At 42.0% G+C, this 19,032-nt stretch overlaps 1 protein-coding gene and 1 long non-coding RNA gene across 2 annotated transcripts in view; one reads left to right on the top strand and one right to left on the bottom strand.

The window, feature by feature from the left end:
• Positions 1-19,032, top strand: part of Parn (poly(A)-specific ribonuclease) — a 141,246-nt gene that overhangs the window by 104,831 nt on the left and 17,383 nt on the right. The window contains exon 22 of the mRNA XM_027940440.2: positions 7,936-8,125. Within this exon, the coding sequence (XP_027796241.1) occupies positions 7,936-8,125 (190 nt within the window). The remainder of the gene's footprint in view (positions 1-7,935; positions 8,126-19,032) is intronic.
• Positions 29-5,291, bottom strand: LOC114096841 (uncharacterized). The gene is made up of 3 exons (XR_003583502.2): positions 4,913-5,291; positions 3,571-3,723; positions 29-1,019 (listed from the first exon to the last, which is right to left on the bottom strand). It is a non-coding gene; the product is annotated as an uncharacterized lncRNA (long non-coding RNA).

The following is a 19,032-nucleotide window of genomic DNA, read 5'->3' as shown; positions in this document are numbered from 1 at the left end:
TGTGCTGCCTGTGAGTGGCAGTGGTCTGTCTCTTCTCCATGTTGCTTCGCAGCTCAGGTGTGGCGATGCACTCCGATGGTTACTGCCCGAGGGAAGCCCCTGTTTAGAACCAGTGCCTCTTGTTCCAGTCCAGTCTCTGTTCACACACCAGGTTCCAGCATGGAGTTTCTAGATGAAATCCTAGCAGATACTTGTTCTGGTTTCTCAACAGACATAACAACTGTGCTTCTTCCCTCCACTCCTCCCATCCCCATATACTGAGTTCCTGCCAAAACGGCAGGGTAGATCCCATGTGCTGCAGCAGGAGCAAGCCTGGCCCTTCCCTCACAGAACAGCTGGCTCTGCTGGGGAGACAGACAAACTGACCTGGGAAGACAGAAGGGAGGTACGGAAGATCGTCGAAGGCCCTGTGCATTGGGCCAGGACTAGCACTTCACCTGGAACACTCTTGCAGATGTCACTGAGGAGGATGCCTCCTGGCAGCAGAGGGTTGGATGGAAGGCTGCCCCTTTCTGGGTGATCTGTCCTCCTTGACCTGTTTGAGTACCTTGGAAATGTCTGTACCATGTGTCTGGAAGATCTGATTTTTGCAGGCACTGAGTGTCTGCCTAGTACTTGGATGGGTTGATGGGGAATAACATCCCTCTCAAGTCAGGAAAATATCCATCGTGACCAACAGGATTGGGTGTTTTTGCATTGCTTTGTTTTTAACTCCTTTCTTTAAAAGTTTTAAAGTTGGGCTGGGGATGTGGCTCAAGTGGTAGCGCGCTCGCCTGGCATGCATGCGGCCCGGATTCCATCCTCAGCACCACATACAAACAAAGATGTTGTGTCTGCCGAAAACTAAAAAATAAATATTTTTTTTAATATACCAACTTCTTATTCAGGTTTAGTTCAACCATATGTCTGTTGTTACAGAGATGAAGGTAGATTTTATTTTGAAAACTCTTCCAGTTGCTGTCGTTAAAACAAACACAAATAATTGGACAGAGGAGCTTCTGTGGCAGTGTGGGAAGAGCCTGTTTAAATAATTTGAACATTCATCGTTAATCACCTAATAAAAAATAAATATTAAAAAATTCTCTCTCTCTAAAATTCTCTCTCGCTCTCTCTTAAAAAAAAAAAAAAAAGATTTAAAGTCAATTCAAGCAGTGTCCTCTGGGAAGTCTTTCCTGACTTGATTTAAAAAAAAAAAGTTTTGAAGTTGTAAAAAATCAACAGAATTTGTGGTAAAGCCCTCTATTCTCTTGCATGGTAAAGTTGAAGAAGCACCTAACCTGTTGTAAACCCTAACCCAATCAGAATTGTATGGGATATGAGAAAACTTTTGTGTTTGATATATTTAAGTAAGCAAACACACACACACACACACACACACACACACACACAAAATACTGGGTTTCTCTCAGGGATGAGGTACAAACCAGAACGACAGCCAGATGTGGTGTGGCCCAGGCAGGTAGCTTAGGAGAGTGAGAGATCGAGGTGCAGGCATCAGAAGCTGGCCCTGTCCACCTTGACAGACTCTGGCAAAGGGTAGTTGGGCTTGGTTCTGCACGTGTCACCCTGGGGGTGGTCAGCACACACCCCTGCTGGTGTTTACACATAACTCGTGTGGAGAGATGGACAGACTTTCTGATGCTCCCGCAGGCAGATGTATGTTTGTGTCACCTCCAGTGCTGCCATCAGAGATTCTGCCAGGCTGTGTGGTGTCTTGAAGAGGTTGTAGGATTTGGCCTGGATCCCAGCCTAAGCACTTGTAATCTTTTTTGGGGAGAGGGAGGCAGGTACTGGGGATTGAATCCAGGGGCCCTCTACCTCTGAGCTATATCCTCAGCCCTTCTTATTTTATTTTTGGGACAGAGTGTCCCTAACTTGCCAGGGCTGATCTTGAACTTGTGATCTACCTGCCTCACCCTTCCAAGTTGTTGGGATTATAGGCATGCACCACTACACCTGACTGAACACTTATAATCGTCGGGACCTTGGCATGGGCACTTCTTGCCTCAGTTTCCTTATCTGTAAAGTCAAGGTAATGCTTCTTGGATTTTCTGTGGTTGGCAGAGTATCTAATAAATACCTCTCTTTCTGGAAACCACTGTATTAATAAGAATAGAGGCTGTTCCCTCAGGCAGAACTTGATATTGGCTGAATTTAACTATTGCAACAAAATCCAGGACTAATGGTGAGTAACTGCCTCCGTGGTTCCTAGTGTCTCCCCACCTACCCCAGTGATGCACTGACTCCAGCAGTCTGAGAATGAGACTGCAGCACTGCCCTTAGCAGCCGAGGAGGACCAAGAAGTGGCATGTTCACAACTGCACCCGCTTACACCCATGTGGCATTCAGGGGCTCTGCTTGTGGAACCTTAGAGTCATTGAAACAGGAGTAACTTGGCTGGTCTTAACGAGACCTTCTAGCTTAGTCTGAATTGGAAATGGTCCTTAGTAGCTGGACCTGGTAGACAATGGCAAACCTAGACATGCTGTTTGCTTAAAACTTAATGGAGGGCTAGAGTTGTGGCTCAGTGGTTGAGTGCTCACCTAGCATGCATGAGGCACTGGGTTCGATCCTCAGTGCCACATAAAATACAATAAAGATTAAAAAAAAAAAAAAAAAGTAATGGACATCTGTGAAACCACCCCTCCCCCAAAAAACAAAAGCATGGCTTATCCCTATGCCATTCTGCTGCCGCCAGGGGCAGCCCCTTGTCTAAAATTTGTGCCCATCATTCATATTTGCTATCCCTCCCTCACTTCCCCCAATATGTAGTATGTCCATATTTGTATTTGTTTTTGAACTTGATTTTTTTAAAAAAGGGACTCCTAGAATTTGCACTTCTCACCCATCATCACATCACTGAGTTCCATGCATTTTATTGTACACAGTTGTCACTCATTTTTATTTTCTCCTGTATGGCGCTCCATTGTGTGAACTATCTACAGCTTATCTGTGCCCTTGTTGAGGAGGACCTGGATTGCTTCCTCCCTCTGTCTCTTCCTCACTTTTGGCTGTGATAATCAGTACTATTTTGAAAACTCCTGTATTTATCTCATTACACTCATATGTTGGGGTGATCTAGATGTGTGGACCTGCTGAGTCATGGGTGGAGTGTGTAATGCTCAACTTCAGGTGAGAACACTAGATTGTTTTCCACATCCCAATGGATGGTATTTATCAGTCTTCTAAATTTTTGCCAGTGCAATAGGAATAAAATGTTAGTTTGTTGTGCTCCTAATTTGTTAGTACCTGAGGTTGAGCATCTTGCCATATTTCTTAGCTTTTCATGCTTCCTTTGTGAAGATGCATGATTTGCATGTTTTTTACCTATTTTCCTGTTGTTTCCTTACTTATTTGTAGAAAATGTATTCTGCTGCTGATCTTTGTCAGATGAATGTCGTGCTAATATCTTCTCCCAGTTTGTAAATTCACTCTCTTTAAAATGTCTTCTGATGGATGGGAGTTTTAATATTAATATAGCCAAGCTTCCTGATCTTTTATTTTATGCTTAACCTTTTTGTATCTTTATAAATTCTTCCCAACTTCAAATTCGGAAAGATATTCACTTACATTTTCTTTTTAAGTTTCAAAGTTTGCTTTTGACATTTAAGTTCTTCATCCATCTGGAGTGGATTTTTGGCCTGGTATGACTAAAAGAATCCAATTTCATTTTTTTTCCTATGGATAAACAATTTTTCCAGCTCTTCATTTTTCTAGGCTGTTCTGTCAAAAATCAAAGTTTCACAGATGTATAATTCAATTTCTAGGCTCTTACTTCAATGCTGTTGGCCAGTTTGCTTATCTCTGTCCCCTTGCTACACAGTCTTAATTACTGCAGCTTCACAGTGAGCTGTCTGATTTGGTAAGAAAGGTCCCTTCCTATTCTCCAGAAATTTCTTGGCTATTTTTGACCCCTTTGTTCTTCCATTTAAATTTTAGAATCCATCTTTCAGGTTCCTCAGAATAGTTGAGTTATAATTTGCATGTAATAAAATAACTGTATTTGTAAAGCTCACTGTTTTAGCAAATACGCGCAGCAATGTAACCACCACCACAATCAAGATGTAAACTCTTTCATCACCTCCCCAAATTCCCTCATAGTGTTTGAGGTTGGCATCCTTTCCCTGTCCTAATTGTAGTTCCTCACAACTGTGGCTCTTTCCTGTTGAGATTTTTTATCTTAATTTTTATTTTTCATTTCCACAAAAATGTTGTCATATTTTGCCAGAGTTGTACTAAATCTGTAGAACCACTGCAGACTATGTTAAGTCTTTCTGTCCATTAACATGATGCATCTGTCAGCCTAGCTGGAAAGACTTTATAAAACAGTTCTTGATTTATAAAAACAACAACAACAAAAAACCTAAACACTTAAAGTAATTCTTTAAAATTCTGAATACAGGCGCTGGGGTTGTAGCTCAGTGGTTGAGTGCTTGCCTCACATGCATGAGGCACTGGGTTCAATCCTCAGCACCACCAAAAAAAATAAATAAATAAAACAAAGATATCGCGTCCATCTACAACTAAAAAAAAAATGTTTAAAAAAATAAATAAATAAAATTCCTAATACAGGAAGCATTTTTTTTTTTTTAAAGAGAGAGAGAGAGAGAGAGAATGAATCTCTTAATATTTATTCTTCAGTCTTTGGTGGACACAACATCTTTGTTTGTATGTAGTGCTGAGGATCAAACCTGGGCCGCTCGCATGCCAGGAGAGCGCACTACTGCTTGAGCCACATCCCCAGACCAGGAAGCATTTTATATGACAGTCATGAATCTCAATAAACAAAATACTGTTAAATACCCAGCAGACAGATACTTGGCAGTATTTTGATGTTTTTCAAAATATCCATGTCTATATCTACATCTACATATTTCTCACGTGTTGGCACTAAACCAGCTTCACTGCTTACCTACAAGGCCTCGGCCAGCTGTTTAGCTTCTCTGGTGCTTAGTCTCTTTCTTGTGTGACCACTGGAGCATTCCTCCCTTGGGGTTGGGCTTTCCTGAAGATTGAATGCCATGCTGTGTTCAGATTGTCAAGAGACAGTGGCCCAGGCAAGTGGAGCTGGGAGTGGGCAGGGTCCTTACGTGAAAGGAGCTGCCTTGCTCGTCCACAAGGAAACAGGGTGGACTCCCAGTGTGTTTGGTTCCCCAGTGGCTTTGACAAAGTGGCAAGATCCACAGGAGGCCTTGAATCATTTCCCTGACGAATTTGGAGAAGGTTAGAGTTACAGAGCAGCCTGCTTCATGCTGCTTCTAACAGGCAAGCTGGACCTGCTGGAGGACACAGTTGACGGCCAATTCATTTTGCTGATTCATCCATTACAGGCGTGGCTTTGAGCCAGAGCTTGGCTTCTAGATTAAAGGCTGTGAGCTGCAAAGCTGCTGGGACTTGAAGGAATGCTGGTAAATTATTGCCATGTGAAGGCCAGCAGTGAAAAGTGGATTGTTATTTGTTTCCCCTTTTAAGTGATCCTTTTTCCAAATGTTCTCAGATAAATTCCCTCACCACGTTGGTGAGTTGTTTGTGGCGTTTGTCCCTGGGGCTGGGAGCAGAGTGATTAGAAACAGTCGGATACCATGGAGGGGATCATCATGGCTCCTTTCTGACCTGTCATCACCTTTGCTGTCCTGGGAATGTTGACCCAAGCCCCTCTTTTACTTGGTAATCCAAATGAAACTTGAGGTTTTTACAAGGATCGTTACAAGTGCCATCCTTTGGGGGTATGCTTCAGGATAGTCCTCTCAGATCCAAGAAGGAGATTTAAGAGGAAGATGCAGGAGACTCCTTTGCCAGCAGTTGGTGCAAACTGTCAGAGTGATGGTGGGACTTGAGGGGACCCCAGGGTCTCACTGTGTCAGTGAGTTGCTCACTTCTAGATCTGGCTGCCTTCACCATTTCGCCCCCTGTGTGGAAGGGCGTGTTATTCCAAGCACAAGCTCAGGCTCTCTGCTGTGGGAGACTCTGCATAGCGTGAGCTCTCCCTAGTACCTCGAGGAGTCTTTCTTGTTTCATCTTTAACTGTAGCTCTGTTTCTGGCCAGCACTAATATTGGTCAGGGAGAAGGCAGGCTGCTCTGCACCTTGCTTCACAGATCTCAGAGTCTAATTGGTAGGAAAATAGGTTTTATTCAAAGCCAGGTTTGAAGGAAGATAGAAGAAAATTTTTTGTTTAAAAAATTTCCATGTTTGGGAAGCTCTGGAGAAAGGAAGACTTAAAATAAAGGAGAAGAGATGTAAAGTGAGACAGAAGGCAAGAAGATTTGGTTAGTCTGTGCTGGACAGGCCTGGGCAGGGGGACAGCCTCCGTCTCAGCTGCTCTGGCACCAGCGGGCCAGGGGTTGCAACCTTGTTAGACTTTACTCTAAGCACAAGGAAGTTGCTCTCAATTTTAGTTGAGGAGTCCTTCGTTTTAGTCTGTTCAGAGTAAATATTTGAAAAGTACAGCAGACTGAGTGAAAATTTGTTTTAAAGAAGTAGGACACACACACACACACACACACACACACACACACACACCCGTCTTTGTTTAGATGGCTAAATATTTGGGGCATGGCAGTTCGCAAACCACCATGGTGCTCGGAAGTTTTAGTCATATCTGGTCCAGTGGAAGATGAAAAAGTATCAGGTGTTGGACAGGTTCCAATATCTGTCCTTCCCTTGGATTTAAGGTCCCCAGCACACTGGAGTCTCTTGTCCACTTCTGATATGCTCAGAGTCTGCCTGCTACCTGCATTCATTCAGGTAACATTTATTGAGACCCACTGTGCACCAAGAGCTTTGTAGGTGCTGGTGTGCAGATTCCCAGGTACCAAGACTGCCACCATCAGCATGACCAGGCCCTTAGCATCTCACTAAGCCTGGGGAATAAAGTGATAGTGGCCAGGAGAGACGTGCCCAAAACGCATGAGCCAGAGCCAGTACCAGCACACAGACACAGGTGCCTGTCCACCCATGGGCCTGCCACCAGTTCTCACTCCAACACTACCAATGTGTTCTGTCCACCAGCCTCAGAGGAGGGGTCAGCATGGGATTAGAACACACTGGACCTGGCCTGGGCTGGGGGTGTGACCCAGTAGTAGAACACTTGCCTAGCTTGCGCAAAGCTTGGGTTCCTTCTGCAACACTGCGAAAACAATAAATGTCTGAAGCATTTACATTCAGAGGGGCATCAGCTCTGGCTTGCAAGTTCTCCTGCTAGCCAGAGGCACAGTGCAGAGAGGGGGTGGACTTTAAGAGCAAATGGGGAAAGAGGCATGTCTCAAGTACTGTGGAGGCATCTGGAATTTGCAGAGTCCAAAGTGAGATGCAGAGCAGCAAGAAGGGCCCCCAGCAACAGGAGTGGAGAAACTTGGTTTTGTGTCCTGGCAGTGCCATTTCCTCAGGCTGTGGCCTGCAGCAGATCTCTGACCTTTATGACCCTACTTTCTAATCAGTAAGAATGATTCCTCCCTGACAAGAATCCACAAGATATGCAAATCACAGGGCACATATTTGACCATATTTGACACAGTGGTCACCACTGTAGTCTTTGTAGCTTTTTTCTTCGTGTCTGTTTTTAACAAAATAGTGAGGACTTACAGTTTTTATCTAGTGGTTTTGTTTATTTTTATTTTCTTAACTCGGAATATGAATAATTTCCAGGAGGTCATGCTAGCTGCAAATATTTGGAAAGTTAGTGTTCTGTTTATGTCATTCCAGGTCTTTGCATTGTGTGAATCACCTTCATACTGTGAGGGAGGTTGGGAAACAAGGACTCTCCCTTTTCTCCAGACGAGGAAGCTCAGATTAGAAGGGTTTTCAGGACATACCCAAAGTCACATGTCTTCTAAGTGAGCAAGGACAGAGTTCAGACATGAGCTCAAGGCTCCTTTGGTCACCTCAGGCCACATTTCCTATGTGACAACCTCATAAAGATTTCCTTTTCTTGTAGCTGTCAATACCAGCAAATATGCAGAAAGCTATCGGATCCAGACCTATGCTGACTATGTGGGGAAAAAACAGGACGAGAAGCAGAACAAGAGAAAGTGGACAGAGGATGGTTGGAAGGAGGTGGAGAGAAAGCGGCTGAGCACTCAGGGTTTGTCCCACCCGCTGCAGAGCCACTATTACCACCCCAACAGGTGAGTGTGCCTGCTTGGGCTGTTTGGGCTGAATCATCCAGCAGTATCTCTTCTTGTGCTTCCTTTAGGGTTATAAATAAGAAATCTGACTTTGAGAGTGGTCCCCCGCCCCCTCTTATCACATAGTGTCAGAAGTGACTACTACTTTAATTCCTTAGATTTGAGAGAACAAGTTGTAGGCCATGGCTATTATGGCTGACCCTCACAAAGCAGGCAGTATGTATCTTTTTCACATTTTAGGGGTAAGGAAAATGTGGCTTTGTGACTTCCCTACCAATAAAGTGAGAGACCAGAATTAGAGCTGAGCTCTTCTCATCCAGTTTCTGCCTCCTCCCAGGGCGCCATGTTGCCTCTGCCTGTGCTTCTGAGGTCTTTCCAGATCCCACCTGAGTGTGTGACACACACTCCTTAATCACCATGATCCTACCCTCAGAGGAAAAACGCTGGCAACATTTGCTGTCTTTGTGAAAGTGTGAAAAATAGGAAGCAGGAAGAATATTCATATTCATTGTGGCAAGTCATAAGTTGTAAGCCATAGTCCCGACACCCAGAAGCAATCACTGTTAATATTTTAGATTGCCCTCCATACTTTTCAAGTGATTTTTTTAAAGGAATTTACAAAATCCAGATATAATGAAGATATAATAAAATACATAGGTCTTAAATGTTCAGAGTTTGTTAGCTATATACACCCATGTAACTACCACCAAAACAAGACAGAAGTTTCCATCTCCTTCAGAAGTTTATTTATGCCCCTTTTCACACAATTCCAAATCACCACTACCCTAAGTAACCATTTTTTAATTCATACCACTGTAGATTAATTTTACTTATTCCTGAATTAAAGAAAAAAAAGAATCATGATATTGTTAGGCTTTTAAAATTTGTTTTCAAATTCATCCTTGCTCTTGCATATATTGATAGTTTGTTATTTTTTTAAATTGGTGAATAGTATTCTGTTGTATGAATAGACAGCATTTATTTTCTGTGTTCTCTTCTGGACATTTAGATGGTTTCTAGTTTGGGGCTGTTATAAATAAGGCTACTGAACACTTTTGTAAAAAAAATGTGTGTGTGTGTGTGTGTGTGTGTGTGTGTGAGATTTATTTATTTATTTATTTATTTATTTATTGGTCAGTATATGTTTTCATTTCTTCCAAGTAAATAGCTGGGAGTAGAATTGTTGATTTTATAGGATGTTTCATATTTAGCTGCTCCTTAAATTCATAAGAATAAAGTGTGTTTTATTGTCCCCCAGTGTTGTTAGAGTTCCAGTTACTCTGTATCCTTGTCAGCATTTAGTGCTGTCAGCCTTTTTGTTTGAGCCATTTTAGAGGAAATGAGATGGAAGTCCATTATGGTTTTAGTTTGCATTTCTCTCTTGACCATCTTTTTTTAAAATATTTTTTTAGTTGTTGATGGACCTTTATTTAATTTATTTATATGTGGTGTTGAGAACGAACCCAGTGCCTCACACATGCTAGGCAAGTGCTGAGCTACAATGCCAGCCTGACCATCTATTTTTTATGGTGCTGGGAATCCAACCCAGCTGTTGGAGCTGGCAGGTCGCTCAGGGGAAGAGGGCTTGCCCATCCTATACAAGACCCTGGGTTTGGTCCCCAGCACTGCCAAGAAAAAAATAAAAAATTTATGTTTTAATGTCACTTGTTTGTGGTCAGACTACAAACTCAATAAGTGTTTAGGTCTGTTTTATTTTTACTTTCAGGGATTACACTTTAGAATTTAAATTTGCTTTGTAATTATGTAAAACAATTATTTAGTTCCAGAGACAGGTCTACTGAACAAGGCATATGTAGGAATGCCCACTTCTTACTTTGCCCTCTCTGTCTTGATTTCTGCGTCCCCTATAGGAACCAATTTTCCTTGTTTTTAGTGATGACATGTTCACCCTCACATTGGCTGGATACCTAAGAACACCCCACACATGCTGTTCTCTGTCGTGACCCTGGGAAATCTCTGTCTCTGCTTCTAGGAAACTGATTCTCTCTACTTGGAGGGGCTTTAACATTCCTTAGCCTCTTCAGTAAAACATACTCAGCAGCTATGTCTGGCTGTTTGAATTCTTTGCACTATTAACCCAATAACAAGTCAGATGCTTTGTGAAAAAATCACTTATGACTAGTGCTATAGTTCAGACGAATCATAATCTTTCACCTTTTCTCATCTTTTTTATTTATTTCATTTCACGCAGTATGTTCTTGTATGGACATAGCAGAGTTTGGTAGATTTCTTATCTCATGTCCTGTCAGTGTGAAGCTCACTGATAGACACCATGCTTTCCAGAATATCCAGAGTCTGTCGTGAAAAGCAAGGGAATACTCATGTTTATTTGGCAGATTCTTCTTTCCACGCTGTGTGCTAGATGCTTTTCACCATTTTATCTTATCTGCATAACAGCTTAGCAAAACCCATGCTGATATAATACTCCTCATTCATATGAGAAAGTGGAGTCCCAGTGAAGCTAAGAACTTAGCTCCAGCTACCTAGGATTCTAACTCAGAGGCATTTTGGATCCATGACACTATGTATTCAGATACTCTTAGATTCTGGCATGTTCACACCCAAGTCTGCAGGCTTGAGAGATCTCTCATTTTAATAAATTATGTACTGTTTTATAAAAATTCAAACCAACAAACAAAAAATTATGGTAAAGAAAGCCTCCAAATTTCAGTCTTTGGGAGAGGACTTAGATGTCCAGTAACGCAGACCCCCTATGTAAAGTTGTTTGGTTTGAAACTCTTGAAAAGGGAGAAAGGAGCCTGGGATGCACAGGCTGGCACCAGCCATTCTGAACTGCTATCCTTCTGCACGCGCAGCACTGGCGTCCTTGGTGGAACCCAGTCTTGGTCCTTGGTGGGTGGGCTGATTGGTTTTCAGTGGCGGAACCGTTCAGAGAACAGTGTGGTAGGGCAAGGAGGGGTGTTGAGGCTGGGCATCCTGCAAGGGCAGTGGCAGAGGACTGGAGGGAGGTGCAGTAGGAGCCACCATTGGGTTTCAGAGAAGCCACCATGGGAAGTGGAGAGGCTCTGTCTCCTGTGTCTGTAAGGTTCACTGAGTCAGAAAGTACAGTGCTGAACCCTGAGGGGGCTCAGGAGCATCCTCAGCCCTCTTCAGCCGACCAGGAAATGTGGAAGCTTGCTCCAGCCATGGGCCAGGTGCCTTGGACGCAGCTCTTCCTGCCCCCTTTCGCTCTTCCTCACGGACGTGGGCTAGGTCTGATGATCTTTCAAAGGGCTGAGGTGGCTTCAGACTGGAGGAGGGGAGAACCTTCCATGCCTGTTAGAAGGACTTCTTGTTTATGTAAGTAGGGAAGAGTCACCATGGCCTCCACTCAACCTGTCTCATTCAGCTGCTTCCCTCCTTACCAGCTGAATAATGAGCAAAAGGATCAGTCAGATCTGAAGAGAGTATGTTAAGAAATTCAAATAATAGCATAAAACTAGAGTCTGGTTAATACAAAATGAAAAATTTTAACGCAAGCAGTTACTAATTAAATTGAATGATTAAACAGGAAAATTGACCTTGCTATGGAATGTCCCCAACACATAAAACCCAATTTTCAGTCAAGATATAGTACAACTAATAAGTACAATTCTGCCCCATATTCCTGGCTGGGTGTGGAGAAAGGATGAACTCATATTGGCTTTTCTTTTTTTTTTTTTTTTTAATATTTATTTTTTTAGTTGTAGTTGGACACAATACCTTTATTCCATTCATTTTTTTTTTTTTTTTAATGTGGTGCTGAGGATCGAACCCAGGGCCCCCCGCATGCTAGGTGAGCGCTCTACCGCTAAGCCACAATCCCAGCACCCATATTGGCTTTTCTTTACTTTTCCTGAATTAGCAGATCAGGACACCATTGCTGCCTTTCAGAGGGGATATTTGAACTTGATTCCTGAGAATAACCTAACACACAAGAGATGCAGACAACCTGGATAACCAAAACCAAAACGTGGTATATACACAGTGGAATATTACGCACTCTTAAAATGAAGCAAATTCTGACGGACTACAACATGGGTATACCTTGAAGGCATTATGCCAAGTGAAATGAGCCAGTCTACAAAGACAAGTAGTGTGTGGTTCACTTAAATGAGATGATTAACTGAGTAAGGTTCACCGAGACAGAAAGTATAGTGCTGGCTGCCCTGAGCTGGGAAGAGGAGCGTATGGGGAGTTGTTTAACGTGCTGTATCTTGCAGGATGAAAAGAGTTCTTGAGATTGTACGACAGGGTGAATGTGCCTGGCCTAGTGGTACTCACCTGTAATTTCAGCAACTCGGGAAGCTGAAGCAGGAGGATCACAAGTTAGAGGCCAGCCACAACAATTTAGTGAGGTCTTAAGTAACTTAGTGGGACCCTGTCTCAAAATAAAAAATAAAAAATGGTGGGGAGGTGGCTCCAGGGTAGCCCCCTCAAAAAAAATTAGGGGGGGATGCAGGCAAGTTGGAATATGATGTTTTTATAGTAGTTTGACTTGTATCCTTTCTCATGATGGTGAGACTGAAAAGAATGTTGATGAAAGTCCTAAAATAAGAATTTCAACAGAATTATTAATTATTATCCAGAAAAGTTATTGATGAATTCATAATTTTCAGTTATTCCTTATGTAGTTTATGTTTCATTTAATAAAATGCCTTTTTTCCCCCTGTAGTGCTGAGGATGCAACCCAGGGCCTTGCACATGCCACTGAGCTACATCCCGAGCGCTTAAAATGCTTTTAGATCTGTTCTTTCTCTTCTCATCTGTGGTGTGGCCTGTTTACATCTGGCAACCAGAGAAATTGATTTTTAGATGAAGGCCTACTGTAATCCATCTGGATTACACAGTGTCAACTATACAGATGTTGATGGAGCACAGCTGTGAAAGCACAACAATTGTATTTATTAAAAATCATGTGAATTTTTAGGATCTGTTTATTCACATACTTAGTTTTTTGTGATGCTGAAGGTGGAGCCCAGGGCCTTGCACCTGTTGGGCGACCAAGCATTCTTACCACTGAGCTTCACACCCTGTCCTGTGTGTTTTTAGAGTTCAATTTCTACAGTTTAATTGGTTGGTTTTTAAAAAATCTGTAGTTATTTCACTAAAATTTAGGAGATTTTAGCAATGATCTAGCTTTTTTAAATTTGAAAAAAAAAAAATTTTTTTGCACTCTCCAGTATAAGTCAGCATTTCCATTTAAAAGCTCCTAGAGCAGAAACTTGCAGTTTGGCACTGAGAACTTGCTCTTGCCTTGCACTTGAACGCCATGTGTCACTCAGGGTTTTATTTAAATAACATGAAGCTAAGTTTAGCATCTTCTTACACTTACATGACTTTTGATGTGTTGGAATGCTTTCATGGTTTATAATGGCTGTAATACTTGGAAATTAATGTTTTCTTTCTGAGCTTCATGTTGTTTACTTGATTAACCATAATTAAAAGTCATTGTCATCTGTGTTTCTAACAACGTGTTACATTGCTCTGTACTTCATGCAAAAGTGTAATTTTTTTATAATGGTCTAATGGTGCTAGCAGTTGACACAAATTGCCCTCAGCATGCAAAGATGATAGGCAAGGGAAATTCAGTTCTTTCCATATCTGGTAACTAATCGCAAAACAAACTTCCAGCTTGAGTTGCCCAAATTACATGCGTTTAGGCTGATTTCTGTATTTTTTGTAATAGTGTTATGAAATGTGTAAATCCTGTATTTTAATTGCCAGATGTAGGAATCCTTAACATTTTTCTGGCAGCTCTTTTTTTTTGTTTTGTTTTTTGACATTTATGCTTAGTAGAAATTCCGCTAGTATGTTTTCAGCCAGCAGGAACTACAGTGTGCTTGTGCCTATTTGGGGGAGGTCAGATGTGAAGGTGAAGAGTTCCTGCTGTGCCCAACCCCAATCTGTGTGCCTGTTAGTGGTTCCACATCTAGGCGTTGTCTGTAGATTCGAGGCCCCACTCTGCCCATTCAGGAGTCCCTGAAACAACGTTTTCATTTCCTTCATTGCATGCTGGTACTACAGAAGCCAAATGTTTGCCAGATGGGAATATTCTAGATACTCCCATTTGTGTCTCCTGTTCCCAAATGTGAAAGATCTAAAATCTGTGGTGGATAAGTGGATGTTTATTGTACGGGTTTTTAAACTGTTCTGTACACTTGAAGTTTTCAGATTAAAGTGTTAGGGAAAAGTGGAACAGTGCCTTTTAGAACCCTCACATTCATTTCTAGTGGAGGGGGCAGTTTGGTTGGTTCTTGGTGATTTGTGGGTTCTGGACACTGAGCTCTCAGATGGCCATCCAGCAGATGGGTCACCCCACCAGGAGCCTGGACTCTCCTTTCTCACCACTTGGCTGTTAAACCCTCCTGGGCAAACTCTTCTCACTGCTTGCCCAGCCCTCTTCTCTTCCTTCATTCCTTTTCCTTGTGCTTTTCAAAGATTTGGACCCCTGTCTTTAGGGACCCTGACCAGCCTCATCTCTAGAGACAGAGACCGCCCACCTTTCTTACCTAGAACAAGGGGGAGCAGAGCAGGCAGTGGTGTTCCTCAGGAGTCTGCCACGTGCCAGGCACCGTAGCACACACTGTCCTGTTTCATTATCTTATTTAGTCCCTGTAACAATCTGTTTTCTAATTGAGAAACTTGCTCAGAATCATACAGCCAGTAAAAGAACTCATATTTGAGCCCTCCTCTCTCATCTCCTAGATCCCTTTACGCACTTTTCAAAATTCTGTTCCCTCCACACATAATCACTCATCATCCTTCCTGGCCACTGAGATGCCTTCTGAGAACCTCCAGGCCACCTGGAGTCTTCGGGGGCTTTTTCCCTGGGGGTCTCTATGGGATGTAAAAAGAGAAAAGTTGGACATTGTTGTGTATTGATAGTAACTTCCCAGCACCCAACACATGTTGTATATGTCATTCAGAAAAGCATTTAAATGAATGAACAGGAGAACCTGTAAGGCTAGGAATACATCTTCCCACCCTTTGGAAGGCCTTGAGGACTGCCTTTTTTCTTTTGAACATCTAAAGTCACGCTAAGAGGGTTTTCACTTGCTTTGCTAAAGATGAGATGGAGAGGAATAACTCCTTTCTATAATTAAACCAGTGCCTGCCTCTTGTTATTGCCTTACCTGGACTGAAAGAGCCATCTGAAGGTGGGAGTGGACCATCTGTGGAGCCTTGGAATATCTCATGTTGAAGACCATTCATGAGTGCCTTGTCACATTTTTTAAGGAAAAAGGATTTTAAAGGAAATCAGTCCCATGTGACACTGCAGATGCCAGTATTCAGACCACAGCTTTTTAAACATTGTATCAAGTGTCCTGTTTGATATACAGAATTGGGGAAATATTGTGGATGGCCATGAAGTACATTAGTTTATCATCTTAAATTAATGATTCTAAAATTTTGGGAAGGGATTGGTTTCTAGTGTATTCTGGTTAAGATTTAGCCCCAGAAGAGTCTTCACAAAGATAAAAGAAGCACGTGGTTTCTTGGTGTCAGATTTTCTCTGGGTGGGTCGTCTCTGTTCTGAGAGAGCTGAAATGACATTCTGCGTGTTCTAAGGAGACTGTCAGGTGGCACCTTGTTCTCTTGTTCTTTTGGAGGAGCCATCACATCCTGTTGATTCTTCACATCAAATTCATAGCACTAACAATGCCTGAGTGCAAGAGTGTTCATTTTGAATGGCTAAGTTGATCTTTAATGAAACCTTTAGGATTAGTTCATAGTCCTAGACTTTTCATTTTGATTGTTTTTGTGGTACTGGGGATTGAACCTAGGGGTACTCTACCACTGAGCTACGTTCCCAGCCCATTTTTATTTTTTTTTATTTTGAAACAAGGTCTAAAATTGATAAAGCTAGTCTTGAACTTGTGATCCTTCTGTGTTACGTCCCATCTAGCTGGAGTTACAAGTATGCACCAGCTGGTAGTCTTCTTTTTATCCTTTGCTTCCATCCCAAGTTTCTATTATCCCTGACCATTTGGCTGCAGAGGGCATCAGATAAGGTAAATGCACTGGCAGAGAGGAACGGTTGGAGCCTTCTGGGAACCCATCTCCTTCCTTTGTCACCACTTGTGAAGTACTAGTTCACCTCCAGACTTGACCCTGCCCAGTGGACGTCATGGGATTTTCTTTCCTTCTCAAGTTGGAATTAGTGGGTTATAAGAGAAGCAGAAGGAAAATGACATTTTCCAAAGCAGTGCAATGTCTTCAGAAATTTTACACAGGATTAGGATACTGATGCTATAAGTTTTGTGGTTCTTTGGGCTTTGAGATTTTTCTTACATGTTATTTCTGATTGTAAGAGTTAACTGTGAAATTCTCTAATACCACAATACTCCAGGTGAATGAAGGTGGATTGTAGGACATTTTTGAAGAAATGTGGATGCATTCTTTTCAGGAATGGGGAGCATCTGTGCCTGTGTGAACCAGAGTGAAACCTGATGAAGTCTTGTACTTGTGGAGCTGCAGGGGACTTGGCTTTGACCTTGTCCATCCTCTGTCACTTTATAAAAGAGAACGGAGGCTCAGAGAAGCTGTCTTACACAAGGTCACCAAGCTGATGTGCAACAGAACTGTGTGGCCATATTTAAAGACATACTGATTGACTGTTGGTATAGTGGTTTTTCATATATTTAGTGAATCTTCAAATTAGTCCTTGACATTATTTCCTTTTAAAATATTTTCAGTGAAATATAGGAACATTGTTTTTGAAAGCCAAATGATTTTCTTAAATTTTATAATAAAAACAGCAGTCCCCTGCTAGTCCTGTCTTGTTCCCCAGATGCAACCACTTTCAGTTATGTCTTTTGCATATTTAACTTATTTTTCCAAATAACATACTTACTGCTGCTTCTTGATTTTTCTGTTTATCTGGTGGCTTGCAAATATGGTAGACAAGATTTGGTTCTATCGCACCCACCCACCCCGGGCCACCTTCACCAGCTTCCTGCTGTTTGTCTTTTCTGCCCCCACTCCAGCCCCCAGAATTGTTCTGGCTCTTCTAGATCCTTGCATTTCCCTGTGACCTTGTACTCAGCTTGCCAGTTTATACAAGAGAGCTTGGCAGGATTTGGATTGGAATTGATTAAGGGTGTGTAGTGTGTACCTTTAACCTGTGTAGTGTTCCTCAAGTGGGGTTACACCCCTTCCTAGGAGAGTTAAGAACTTTACACTAAAACTTTACAGTGTTTTTCATCCCTGGCCCTTTTGCTGTCACGTCATGTGTAGAGGCGGGTCCTACTGATGGTCTTTCTATACAGAGTGATGAGATGAGGAGCTCGCTTTGAAATGACATATTTTCTCTGCAGATTATTCTGTTGACCATGTACCTTGGACCTCTCTAAACCCACTTATTATTTCTAATGTATTTTTGTAAATTACTTTATATAAAGCCCCAGCCCTTATCACCTCCTACTTTCAGGAACCTGGGGCCTGTCATTTGCAGGGCTCTATCAGGTGAGTTGGCCATCAGTAGGACACTTAGGTTTCTGTTTCCTCCTCTATCCACGATTCTTTGGCACTTCTCCCTGCTTTTCCTGTCCAACGAAGAGTCTGGATAAGCTGACACCCCTCCTGATGCTCCCTCTCCTGTTCTCTGCCCCAGCAGGTGTGATCCTCTCTCCGCAGATAGAGGTTGTGCTCAGTTGGTTATGTCTAAAATAGTGGATTGTTTTGTTCGTTTTTTGTGGCACTGTGCCCAGCAAGTGCTCTATCACTGAGCTACAGCGCCAGCCCAATGTTTTAAAAACGGAGTTTATTTTCTGAAATGTTTCACTTCTGTTATGGGGGAAAGGGACTTGTTTTATTGTTCTTCCTATAGCTTTGATTACATTACTGATTTGATTACTAAGTCCTTTCATTGAAGTCAAAGGTAAATTTTAGTGGAAAAGTAAATTTCATTCTTCTCTCTGAAAATTTCAGGTGTTCCAAATTCAGCTCCAAATAACTGTATATTAAGAGTACGTTTTTAATTTAGAAATTAGTATCAAAGTAATATCTTTCATGTTCACTATCAATTAATTTTCAAAGCTAGTTAATGAGAAGATTGTTTAAAATATTCAAACCAGGTACTTATGAAAAGTATTTCTAATTGAATGCCATCAGTTTTTGTAGCACTGAACCAGTTCTTCTCTTACTTAAGCCAAACTCATGTTCACAATATGCTTTATGTGTAGGACAGGGCATGTATTCACCTAACGAGTTCTTGTGTTCGTCCTCCTTCCCTTCCTCCCTCTCTCTCTTTCTCTCTCTTTCTCTGTCTCAGATGTGTACTTCCATTCCACAGATGTCATTTGTTACTGGCAATTATCTCAAAGACATACCTAAGATAACATTGCTTTTCAAACTAAATTCTTTTTTAAATATTTTTTTAGTTGTAGTTGGACACAATACCTTTATTTTATTTTATTTATATGTTTTTATGTGGTGCTGAGGATCGAACCCAGTGCCTTATACGTGCTGGGTGAGCACTCTACTGCTGAGCCACAACCCCAGCCCCTGAAATTCTTTATTAGAAATAAAAATCATAGGGGCTGGGATTGTGGCTCAGTGGTAGAGCACTCGCCTAGCATGTGCGAGGCCCTGGGTTCGATCCTCAGCACCACATAAAAATAAATAAATAAAATAAAGATATTGTGTCCAACTACAACTAAAAATAAATAAGAAATAAAGAAATAAAAATCATAGTTTATTGGCAATCTCTTGAGGGGTTGGTATCTGGATCAAGTCTTAACTGTCCAGCCTCCGCCTCCTTCTACCCAGATCATGCCCTAAAACACAGACACAGTCATGCTCGTGGCATTTGAACTCAGTGTGTGAGTGTGTAAACACAATAGGAAGGCATGGTCTAGTTCCCACCTACCCACATTTTTCCAGTTCCTTTTGCTGGGTGAGGT

Source organism: Marmota flaviventris, chromosome 19, assembly GCF_047511675.1.
Source record: "Marmota flaviventris isolate mMarFla1 chromosome 19, mMarFla1.hap1, whole genome shotgun sequence".
Lineage (NCBI taxonomy): Eukaryota > Metazoa > Chordata > Mammalia > Rodentia > Sciuridae > Marmota > Marmota flaviventris.
This window is presented reverse-complemented; position numbering and strand designations above follow the sequence as displayed.